Below are 13145 nucleotides of genomic sequence, written 5' to 3'. Positions count from 1 at the left end.
TCTTCAGTTTTTGAAGTGTCGGATCCCTTCCATTTTATATAGAGGTTGGTTGCCTAGTTGTACTTCCTCTTAAAACAATTATCACCATCGCCACCACCACCGCCACCACTACCACCACCAGTACACTGTCCTGGGATAAGCCATTTTTCTGCACTCTCCAACAACTGCACTGCCCCTGGATGTCAACTATGGACCTGCAGTTCTGGAGAAGAGTGGTGAGGAGTTTTAGCTGATTAGCTTCATTGATCTGATTACAGACTTTAACTGCTCAAAGTCTATGGTTAACAGTGCCTTAGACTGCTGATGAATCCATGAAAACCACATCTCTCACTTTACAGGCTTGAAATCAGTCCTCTGGAAGCTATGTAAGATTCAGCATTTGCGCAGTGCAGCATTTACCAGTGTGAAATCCAGCTTGCTGGGGGATGGGCAGAGGGTCAGTCACCGATTTTAAAAAAACATTTTCAAATCACTTTCCAGTGGTTTATAGAGGTGGCACAGAATCACACAGGTCTAAAACACCCAGATTGCATAGGTGAACAAAGCTTCCTCAAAAAAAGAAGTGTGTACTGACATCTAAGACCATCGGTATGGAGGTATGAAAGCACTTCGTGAAAAGTTTTGTATGGAGTGTTATAAGCTATAGTTCAGTTTTCTTCCCTGCCAGACTTCAGTAATGGAATTATTCTATTCTCCTGCAATACCTTTAAGATTTGAAATCTGTTTATGCAGTTGTTAACGAATTGAACAATCCATTTGTTAGTCTTCAGCCCAAAGTTCTTTATCTGTTCTGACCAGATGCAGTGTAAACCAAACCAGCTGATTTTCCAGTTTTACTCTCTTTTATATAATTTCAATATGAGAATTACCTCTTAATACTCCTTTTGGAAGTTTCTCTCTCATATCTCATTAACTTAATTTTAGTATAAAATATTAACCTTCTATTTTTTTATTTTTTTTTATTTTTTATTTTTTTTACCTAGCCTAAATAAGCAAACAATTTCTACCTCCTGTCCACAATGGCTCCACTCCTATAGTAGTTTCTCACTCAGTTGTTTAAAACCTTCCTTATTATTCAAGAGTTCACCAGAAGAGGTATAAGGTCTCTTTCTTGCCTTTTTTTTCTTTCTCATATTTGAAAGTAAGATCTTTTCATAAATTTCTCATTTTCCCTTAAAGTGATTTCAGTTTGGTTATTTAATAGCCAGCCACTCTATTCCACATCCCAGTAACTAGTACTACTACTTCTTCATTGTGATGACATAACTTACTTTTCATTATCATTGCTCAATGCATCGTTCTCTCCCATTCTGACAAAAAAGTATTGAAAAAATGCATTAATAAATTGACAATGTGAGGCAAAAGATGCTGAGTACTTTATCTTATACATTGGAACCTTGGATTGTGAGCAAAATTCGTTCCGGCAACATGCTCGTAATCCAAATCGCTCGTATATCAAAGCAAATTTTCCCATAAGAAACTATTGAAACTCGGATGATTTGTCCACAACACAAAAAAATTTATTCACATAACATTTCTAAAACAAAATATAATGTAAAACAATTAAACTGCACTTTACCTTACAATAGAATCATTGTTGGTGTGAGGGAGACAAGAGATGACATGAGAAGAGTTACTGTGTAGCACGAATTTCACTAACGGAATCACTGCTATAGGTTGGCTCATTGGAAGTGTTTTCTTTTTGTGCAACTTTAACAAGGAACCTGTCCAATGACTGTTGCTTTTGCCTCTTTTTGAGGATTTCACGAAAATGTGACATTGCATTGTCATTGAACAGATTCATCCACTGTAATCATCTCCTTCTTCCGACCGAATTCCTTTTTAGCCTTCTTTTCGTTCACAGGGCCCATTGTTGCAGAACAGTTATATCACAGATGACAGAAACAAAACATGTACACTCGTACGGTGTTGACTATGCGAGCGAGGCACGCCAACTGAAGTCCAGCGCGGGAAATTATTACACACACTTTCCCAGGAAAGAGAGTGGCAGAGGGAGGGGAAAACAAAGGCACAGGGGAGGTGAAAACGTATGTAATCGTGACGCTCATGTTGCGAAACCTCACTCGCTTATCAAGTCACAATTTATTTAAAATATTTGCTTGTCTTGCAAAACACTCCTAGACCAAGTTACTCGCAATCCGATGTTCCACTGTATTAACGCTATTTCATGTAGCATTCCAATTAGGATCCAATCAATTTAAAAAAATATATAAACATGGATGTATTAAAGTGCAAACAAATGATGTATAGTATTATTTCAGTATCACTAATAATGCCCCATAACTAGTAAATGATTTGACTAAAATTTTGTCTTGTATGTTCACAGCCACAGTGGTTGGGAGTTCTAAGGAGTCTTACTAATCTTTATTTATATGGAAATATGCTAGAGTCATTGCCTAAGGAGATAGAAGAACTTCATTCTCTGGTAATTTTGGATGTCAGTGAAAATCACCTCTCTTCTTTGCCAGAAAATATCTGTAAACTTCATTATCTCAGTGTTCTAATAGCAACAAATAATAAGTTATCAAGTCTGCCAAAAGGTAAGTATTGTCTTTACACAAGTTAGAATATCTGTTCAATACACCTATTAGTTAATACAAAGCTTAGTTTCAATAGGAATAGAAATTATTTGCTTCCACATATGCAGCATGTTTCAAACAGGACTTTACAACTTTCACAACTCATTGTTATTTATTCATTTCACTTACAGGGATGGTTTTGGTGTCATCTCGACTGACAATATATAGTTTTGACTTGTGTGGTATGTTAGTACAGAATCGTGCCACTGCAAGTGCTAGCAGCAGTTGCAGCAAAGATGGCTGCCTCTACCATTCCTGAGCACACTCGCTGTGTGTTTTAGTTTGAAGAGTCGAAGTCGGCGATAACTGTGCAGCGTAATTTTAATACAAAGTTTGGTAAAGATCCTCCCAGTAGGCCTACAATTTATGAGTGGCATAAGTGTTTTACTGAAAATGGATATTTGGTAACACCATCTCAGGTCGTCCGCATACATCTGACAATGTTGTAGAGTAAGTGAGACAACACTTTGAGCACAGTCCTTGTAAATCGACATGGCGTGCTTCTTGAGAGCTGGGCATTCCACATACAACTGTTTGGCATGCGTTGAGAAAACAGTTACATCTCAAACCATACAAGTTCACAATGGTGCAGTTCATAGAAGGGAAATAAGAAAATTAAAAAGAAAATGTAGAATTGTAAACAGGAAAATCAAAGCAGGTAGGGAGAATAGAGAAAATGGAAAACAGCTAATAAGGGAACTTAACAGAGTGAAGAAGGAAGCAAAAGAGAATTACATCAATGGCATACTTGATGAGGGTAATGACCATAGAGGGAAATGGAAAAAGCTGTATTCATATATTAGGAATCAAAAGGGAAAAGGAATCCAAATTCCCACAATGGTGGGAGAAGTGAATGAGCACTTTTTAACAGATAATGAGAAAGCAAATCTATTTGGTGGTGAATTCATAGATTCAGTAGAAGGTTGTCAGGAGTTAGAAACCAAAACAGAAGATAGACAAGGAGAGACACATAAGGAAACAAGAAGCTTTTTATTCACAAATGAGGATATTTGCAGAGAAATCCAACTGCTTCAGCAAGGAAAAGCAGCAGGGAGTGATCAAATTACTGGGGAGGTATTAAAGACAATGGGGTGGTAGCTAGTGCCTTATTTAAAATTTCTCTTTGACTATATCATAAGTAATAGTTTAATACCACAGGAATGAAAGGAATCTATAATAATACCAATTTATAAAGGAAAGGGTGATAAAAAGGAAACCTGAGAACTACAGACCATACAGCCTGACCAGTATAGTTTGTAAAATACTGGAGAGTTTTTTATATTAGAGGGGTATGTGAAGATAAAAGTTTTATTGAAACTGGATATTTGGTAAGCCATAAGAAATCCTCAGGTCATCTGCATACATTGTTGTAGTGTCCTCCGCCTTGCAGCTATGCAACCCACTCTCGCATCGAAGCTTCTGGAATGTGCGCGTGTGTCCAGCTAGCGCGCTGACTCATGACTTGTGATGTCAGCCAGTATAAATTGGAGCCCCGATTCCATCGCTGCAGGCAGTCAGCTGCGTCCAGTGATCAGCTCTACGCCATAAGTCAGACACGGAGGTAGCTCTCTTGAAAATGTGGACTAATAGGCGGACTGAACTCTGATTGAGAGGTCTCACCTCTGGACTAATTACCGCCTCAAGATTCCTGCCTTCCTTATAACTTAGCCTATGTCATTATAGCATTCTTCTTCTCAGTCTTCCAACTGGTCTCTTTCCCTTGACTTCCCTTTCCAATTCCCTTCTTGCCATCTGTTCCTTTCCCCTTCTTTTTACATGTCCAAACCATCTCAGTCTTGTTTCCTGTATCTTCTGTACTAACGGTTCCATATTTAGCGCTTCTCTGATTTTTAATATTTTGAATTCTATCTCTTCTTGTCATTTTAACCAATGTACTTAAAAATTTCATTTCTACTGCTTGGATCTTACTATCTTGTCTCTTATTACTTACCAGTGTTTCTAGTCTGTATGTTACAATTAGTATGAAATACTGTTCGTTCTCTTGGGACCTTTGTCATCATAAAAGCTCTCTGACTAATGATAAAATGCTGTACCTTTACTTAGTCTGTTATTAACCCTCTTGGAGCCAAGAGCCGATCTGGTCGGCCGCTCCCCATCAGCTGGAAGAGGCCAGAGCTCCGCCTCCACTCTGCTACTGTAAAGTGCCAGGCCGTTTTCAGTGGAAATACATGTATTTTAAAATTCACGTATATCTACCGGTGTATAGCAAATAACGGCATGAAATTTTCTACATATCGACTACGTAGAATAAGAAACTGGTTTGGAGTGATATAAAGAGTCAAAGACGTTTTATTGTTGATTTATAGTTGTCGATAATGTTTATTTTTAGGAAGAGAAAAATATTTTCGCACTTTCTCTCTCAATATCTACTTTGAAAAAATAAGTTATGATACAAAAGGATATACGTAATTATGTATAATGTATTTCTAAATACAATTCTATACAATAACTAATTTTAACGAGAAAAATAAAAACATAAAAAATAAAAATTCAAACATATGTCACTAATAAAAACAAGACAATTTTACTCACCGATAAAATTCGCGTGTATATATCGATGTTTGGCAAATACTGACAACAAATTTTCTACGTGCAGACAACACAGTATTAAAATAATTCTAAATTATTAAATAACTAAAAAATAGTAGTTGATATTATAGTTTTTTTGTTTTCAGAAAAAATGGTCACTCCTTTTCGGTTATAGTATATATTAGAAAAATAATTTTACACTACAACAGAATTTATGAAATTAAGAAATGTATGACACTACAGCTGTGATTTGCTTTGACCTACTAAGCGACCGCTGCTCAGTTCGGTACCTGCAGTTTACGAGGTGAATCATGGTCAGTGAGACGGATCCTCTCAGTAATTATTCTTGGTTTTCCAGACCGGGGTCGCCCCCTCGCACTCAGATATCTCCTCAATTGCAATCACTTAGGGTCACTTAGTTTGAGTGAACCTCGAACCAATCCTCAGGACCAGGCGAAAATTCTTGGCCTGGGCGGGAATCGAACCCATGACCTCCGGGTGAGAGGCTGGCACGCTACACTTGGCCCGCGGAGACTGGCATTTAGGTAATGATAGAGGACTATATGTCACTATAAGGTTTAGCACAGAGTAAGTTAAAAGTAAATTGAAGTGTGATATGGGCGGAGAATCAGACGGTTTAGATCCAAGAACTTCCTTGAAGGAGACAGGAGGTTGAGGAATGTTGTCGGGTTCATTGGGACAAATTTCCACAAAATGTTCTCCAGAGACATCATCATCATATTCGTTATCACTAGTTTCATCTACCACCATATTCAGAGTAGCTTTAGTGCTGTTAGACACAATTAAACATCTCTTCTTTAGCTGCGGTGATTCCGCGGATGTGTCCGGTATAATTTCGTCGCTACTCTCTGAACTAAATTCGCTATTGCTATCTGATAAATCATCCGCGTTAACTTCGCACTGTTCTAAATACTGCATTAATTTATTGTCATCAATACCTGCTGAAAAATGATCATGTGAACAACATGCCATTTTCCTGTCACAAATCCACTCACTGCAAGGAGTAATCTCTTACTGACCAGTTAGCGGTATTTGTAAACACAGGAAACGACTCTTGTGAAAGGTATAACACCCTCTTAGAACTGCCAAAGCAAGCCCAGGCACACAATAACGTGTAGCCCCTTTACTACAGGTTGTAACAAAAGCATGCACGTCACTATAGGTTGCCTCAAAATTATGTATATCACATAATTTTAAGCCGGCCGATGTAATCGGCTCTGGCAACTTCCGACTGGATTGTTAACGGCCAATCAGATCGGCTCTGGCAATTTAAAGGGCGGTTGCTCGCACTACCGCCTGGCACCAAGAGAGTTAATTTCAGGGTTGATTTCATTACTTCCTTTAATAATGCTACCCAGATATGTAAACTGTTCAACATTCTCTAACTGTTCTCCGTCTATGTTCACTAGGCTTCTCTTTTCCTCTTTTCCACAGTGCATGACTACAGTTTTCTTTTTACTAATTACCATTCCAAACTCCTTCAGATTTTCATTTCAAACGTCCAGTCTCCTTTGCACTTCCTTTTCTCCCTTTCCCCAAATCACCACATCATCTGCAAACACCAAAGCATTCACTTCATCACTACTGACTCTCTGTTTTACACGTTTTATGATTTCATCCATCAATATAACAAACAATAATGGTGACAGTGCACTTCCTTGCTTGAGACCTTTTTTTTTTTTTTTTTTTGTATAAAATTTTTCAGTCATGCTCTCATGCTACAATATTTTTATCTTGTTAATTAATGATTTTGGTACATTCCTTTTCAGCAGGCATTCCTATACATGTTTCCTCTTAACTGCTTTTTCCAAATCCAAAAATATGAAGATGATTTCCTTGTTCCTTTTCAGGCGTTTTTCCATTATCGTTCGCACTGTAAATATCAAGTCAATTCTTGGTCTATTCGGTCTAAAGCCATATTGTTCTTCCTCTACCTCTGTTCCTACATCACTCAGTCTTTTGTCTATGGCTTTCTCCATTATTTTTAGCCCATGTGATAATAGGGTTATACCTCTATAATTTTCACATTTCCTATTTTGAACAATTGTACAATGCTTCCTTGTTGCCAATCTTCAGGTATCATTTCATCCTTCCATATGGCATTAAGGGCTCAGTACAGCCACTGTAGTCCAATGCTTCCTGCTGCCTTAATCATATCAGCATTGAATTCGTCTTTTCTACTTGCTTTACATTTGGTCATTGCTTTCACTGCCCTTTCAAGTTCCAACCTTGTTATCAGGTTCTCTTCTTTTTCTCCATCTATTATTTCCATTTTCTTATCTCCTTCTTCCTCCGAGCAGTCATCTTCATTATAAAGTTTTTCAAAATACTTTGCCATCACCTTCTGAAGACCCTTTTTGTCATGTATTATGGATCCATTTTCTCTCTCTAATCCCTTGATTTTTTCTTGATTTTTTCTTTTCGATTCTATTACTCTGTATAATAGTTTCTGATTTCCTTGACTATCTTGCTCAGTTTTGTTGGTAAACTCTCCCCAACATTTCACCTTTTCATCCTTGATACTCCTATTTACTTGCAGTTTCAATCTTTTGTATTCCACATGTAACTTTTCTGTCTTATTCTCATCCCTCTGATATGTTTTTTGCTTTTCCTTATCCATTTCTTTCTTCACCTTGTTCCTTTTTTTTTTTCCACCGTGTCTCCTTTCCCTTAACCTTTGCATACCTCAATTGCTGCTTCCACAAACGTCTGTCTTAAATTGTCCCACTCTTCTTCTCCACTTCGTATTTCCATGTTGGGCAACTTCCTTTTTGTACAATCTTGGAATGCCATTCTTTTATCCTCCTCCTCCAATTCCCAAATCCTGATCTTTGGTTTCTTCTTCAATACAACTTTAGGGATTTTTAGTTGCTTTAATTCCACAATTAATAATCTATGATCACCCTCCATACTTCCACTAGGGATTATCTTCGTATACATTATGTATCTTCCCCATTCTTGGTCTGTTATTATAAAATCGATGAGTGCTCCGTACTGTCCATCCCAACTATATCAGCTGATCTTATGGCTATTCCTCTTCATAAACCATGTGTTCTTTATTATCAGGTTATTTCTGATATAAAACAACAGTTTCTCTCCGTCTTCATTTCTATCGCCATACGCATGTAGACCCAGAACATTCTCATATCCGATTCTATTAGTTCCTTTTTTTTTTTTTTTTTTTGCTTTACGTCGCACCGACACAGATATGTCTTATGGCGACGACGGGATAGGAAAGGTCTAGGAAGTGGAAGGAAGCGGCCGTGGCCTTAATTAAGGTACAGCCCCGGCATTTGCCTGGTGTGAAAATGGGAAACCACGGAAAACCATCTTCAGGGCTGCCGACAGTGGGGCTCGAACCCACTATCTCCCGATTACTGGATACTGGCCGCACTTAAGCGACTGCAGCTATCGAGCTCGGTCTATTAGTTCCCACATGGGCATTTAGATCTCCCATTATCATGATCCCATCTCCAACAATATGTGTTTCCAGTTCATTGAGGAACTCTTCTTTTTTCTTCCAAGCTACATCCTGTCTGTGGAGCATACACCTGCACTATCTTCAGTAGTTCCTTGTTTACATGTATGTGCATTATTATAATTCTTTCATTTACATACTCAACTTTAGCTGTTGTTCAACATTCTGATTCACTACAAATCCCACTCCATTTCTTTTCTCTTTGCTGTTACCCATCCAGTACAAGGTGTACCCCCTTTCTTAGTTTCTTTATTCCTTTCCCTTTCCATTTTAGTTCACTTAATCCCAGGATGTCCAGTTTTCGTCTCTCCATTAGGCCAATCAATTAATTTTCCTTCCCATTCATTGTTAAAATATTTATTGTTCCAAATCAGGATTTTTTTTTTTTTGCTAGGGGCTTTACGTCGCACCGACACAGATAGGTCTTATGGCGACGATGGGATAGGAAAGGCCTAGGAGTTGGAAGGAAGCGGCCGTGGCCTTAATTAAGGTACAGCCCCAGCATTTGCCTGGTGTGAAAATGGGAAACCACGGAAAACCATCTTCAGGGCTGCCGATAGTGGGATTCGAACCTACTATCTCCCAAAATCAGGATTTGTTCTCTGATCTAACACTTGCATGAACATCAGGATTACCATCATACTGCGCAACCGTAGCCAGGGACTTGTCAATTCCATTTCCATTTTTAAACTTCCATACGAGGCTCGTATTATAGTTGTAAGCAAGTTCAAATTTACTCATCTGCTGTTCTGCTAAGCCTAACGCATCTGAGGATTTTCTTTCGGGGTTTACTCCCTTAGCCTTCGAAGATCCCTCTTCTTCACAAGGCAGTGGTTTCCTCTTCTAATTTTCCCCAGAAAGGATGGGTTGCCTCATCCACCATCTTCGCCATTCCTAAGGTCTCCTTCTCTGCCTAAGATACTGTTAAGGTCTTCACCCGTAACCCTCGGCATGGGTTCCACGTTATACCCCATGAGACTGGGTCCCTGCCTGAACTTAGCTCTCCTTCACACCAGCCTACTGATGTGGAGGGTACCCACCCCCGCAACGTGGATGCGCCAGAAAAGAATTACTCAAGTGTAGGATAGGGAAAATGACCTTATCTCCCTTGAGCCAGGTTAATGGTTGTGTATGATGCCATAACCAATAGCTAGAATGTTTTTTTGCTATATGGTTTACGTCGCACCGACACAGATAGGTCTTATGGTGACGATGGGACAGGAAAGGGCTAGGACTGGGAAGGAAGCGGCAGTGGCCTTAATTAAGGTACAGCCCCGGCATTTGCCTGGTGTGAAAATGGGAAACCACAGAAAACCATCTTCAGGGCTGCCGACAGTGGGGTTCGAACCCACTATCTCCCGAATACTGGATACTGGCCGCACTTAAGCGACTGCAGCTATCGAGCTCGGTGCTAGAATTTTGTAAATAATATAAATTTAATAAGGATGAGCTGTGTATTTAATACGGAAATTGTTCATGTAAATTGTATAATACTGTATTTTTGGAAAAATATTTTAATTTATTTTTAATTTAAAAAGTACTTTTGGTACTTTTGTGTATCATTTGCCACCAAGGTAGACACCTCATTTGCAAATAAAGTATTCTGATTTGATTTGAACTAAAAGACACTGATAAGATTGCTCGTAAGGACTTTTGTGTAGGTATGTTACATTGGTTGGAAGAAGATGAACATTTTATTGGAAAGATTATCTTTAGCGATGAGTCAAATTTTCACTTAAATGGTAAAGTTAGTAGACACAACTGTAGGATTTGGGGCGGTGAAAATCCCCAACAAGTCCTAACCCAAAATTGAGTGTGTTTTGTGCATTGAGCAACAGCAAACTTTACAGGCCTTTCTTCTTCAGTGAGAAAAGTATCAACGGATTAGTGTACTTAGATCTGCTGGAAAACTTTTTAATCCCCCAGATTGACGTTGATGACCAACAATGCAGTGCAAACTTTATGCAAGATGGCGCACTGCTACACTACCTCTCCGATGTCCGGAATTTCCTGAATGTACGCTTTTTGAGTAAGTGGAATGGCCGAGGTGCGCCAACTGCATTGCCGTCATGCTCATCGGACCTGACACTTCTTGACTTTTTCTTGTGAGGATTTGTCAAGGATACAGTATTTATTGCACCCTCACTGACTTCTCTATCAGAACTCAGACGTAGAATCTGCATCGCAATTGAATGAGTCACGCCTGACATGCTGCAGCAAGTTTGCCAAGAAATCGACTTCAGATGGTATGTGTGCCCCATGACCAATAGAGGTCACATTCAACCTATTTAGGTAAAACTTGATTTATTGTCACTCAAGATGACACCAAAACCATGTCTGTAAGTAAAATGAATAAATAAGTATGGGTTGTCAAAGTTGTACAGTCCTTTTTTAAACACCCTGTAATAATAGTTATTTAGGAGGTGCAGAATGAGCAAATAATCTGATCTGTTTTTCAAAAAATATAATAGTGAGTCAGAAAGTAAATTTCCCTCTTTTATTATTCAGAAAAAATGAAATGGACCTCACTCTAACTTATGTTCCTGGTAGTTAGTAGTCACACTGATAGACTGTGCACGTGTGCACAAGTTGGTAAACTGGAACCTTGTCACATCGTCAGTTGCACAGTGGTGAAGTGGTCATAGGATCATACATTGATCTATTCTCTGCAGGAAAAAACATGGAACCTGTCAACATTCACAGGAGGATTGACTCTATCTGTATACGGAGACATAGTGATGCCTCTCCAATAAGTACCATGCAGATGCAGAGGCTCAAACATACGTAAAAGATGAAAAGCAGATGATGTGTTAATCACCATCAGATAAACTGCTAATGCTGTTAATTATTTATTTATTTATTTATTTATTTATTTATTTATTTATTTATTTAGCGTATGATGCTTCAGTTGACAACTGTTTGAAATGTATTTTACATATAAGTGTTATTAGAAATATTAGACATATTTATATACATGGATATAGAGTATTTACAGACTAACTAGGAGATACACACATAATCACACACACATACACACACAACTGTAGGTTCTGAGATTTCATCACAAGCTGATGTAAAGTCCTTCCAGCCAAGTGAGTGCTGTAGGGGTTACTTGATGTAGCTCCTCGATAGGCCCAATGAATGCTCGTAGAGGACATTCTTTCACAATGTGGCTGATGGTTTGCACTTCATCACCACAGTTGCAGGAACGAGACTCCAACCACTCCCATTGGTGTAGTGCAGAAGCAGTTCTTCCAACGCCGCAGTGTATCCTGTTTAATCTAGTCCAGATGGTGCGTGGGAGGTTGAACCTAGGAGGTTTTGCTGTTGAGTCATCGATGTTGATTAGACCAGGAGGGTGTAATCTGGCCCATTCTTGCTTCCATGCTTCGTCAGGTCTAAAAGGTATGTCAGTTAGTTCCCTGGCCGTCTTCCTGGCAGGTTTCCGGGATTTCAGTCTCGCAACGATGTTTTCTTCTGTATCCTGGTGGATGGGAGTGAGTGAGCTGTTCATCATCACCTTAGTCCATAATCTAATAAGGGCATTTTGATGTCTGATGTGAGGAGGTTGAATGTGGTTCAGTACAGGTAACCACTGTACACGAATGGAGTGCAGGGTACCAGATATGATTCTCATTGTGTGGCGCAGCTGGACATCGACCAGACGAGTATGGGAACTATTCAGCTATACAGCAGAACAGTATTCAGCTGAAGAATGTACTAGTGCTAAAGCAGTTGTTTTCAGTAAATTTGCATCTTCACCCCATGATGTTCCAGCTAGTCTACCCAGAAGGTTGTTATGACTTTTCAGTTTAGCTGCCAGTTTCTGAAGGTGATGGCGGTAGGTCAGGGATCTATCTAAAGTTATACCGAGGCTTTTAGGGGTAGCATTACACCGCAGTGTGTGATTTCTGAACCTGATTGTCGGTTGGTAGTTTGCATTCCTGTTACTGAGGTGAAACGTAGCTACTTCTGTCTTTAGAGGGCTAGGTGTCAATCACCACTTTGTGAAATAACCGTCCATCTTCTCAAGGTCCTGAGATAGGATTTCTTCAGCTTCACTGAAGTCTGCTCTTTGTATGGTGAGGTTGATGTCATCTGCATAGATGAACTTGCGAGATGTGGTTTCTGGAAGGTCATGTATGTATAAGTTAAAGAGAATTGGAAAGAGAATTGGAGATAGCACTGAACCCTGTGGCAAACCATTGTTGATTTTGTGGAAACAACTGCGGACATGTTCTGTATGAACCTGGAAAAATCTATTTCCCAGCATATTTTTTATTAGAGTGAAGATCTTGAGACATGGTATTGCTCTGCTGAGTTTCAGGAGGAGGCCTTCTTTCCAGTCTGTGTCATAGGCGGTGATAAGATCGAGGAACACAGAGACACTTTTCTTCTTCCTCTCAAATCCATTTTCTATAAAGGAAGTCAAAGCGAGCAACTGATCGCTGCAGTCACGACCATGACGAAAACCAGCTTGCTCAATCGGAATGAGG

The 13145-nt window shown here is 39.2% G+C and overlaps 1 protein-coding gene across 1 annotated transcript in view; it reads left to right on the top strand.

The window, feature by feature from the left end:
- The window catches only part of LOC136858583 (leucine-rich repeat-containing protein 28), a 112914-nt gene that overhangs the window by 42484 nt on the left and 57285 nt on the right, over positions 1-13145 (top strand). Inside the window, exon 2 of the mRNA XM_067138249.2 lies at positions 2348-2561. Coding sequence (XP_066994350.2) covers positions 2348-2561 — 214 coding nt within the window. The remainder of the gene's footprint in view (positions 1-2347; positions 2562-13145) is intronic.

This window comes from Anabrus simplex, chromosome 1 (assembly GCF_040414725.1).
Source record: "Anabrus simplex isolate iqAnaSimp1 chromosome 1, ASM4041472v1, whole genome shotgun sequence".
Taxonomy (NCBI): domain Eukaryota; kingdom Metazoa; phylum Arthropoda; class Insecta; order Orthoptera; family Tettigoniidae; genus Anabrus; species Anabrus simplex.
The sequence above is the reverse complement of the archived record's forward strand: the minus strand, read 5'-3'. Positions and strand labels throughout refer to the sequence as shown.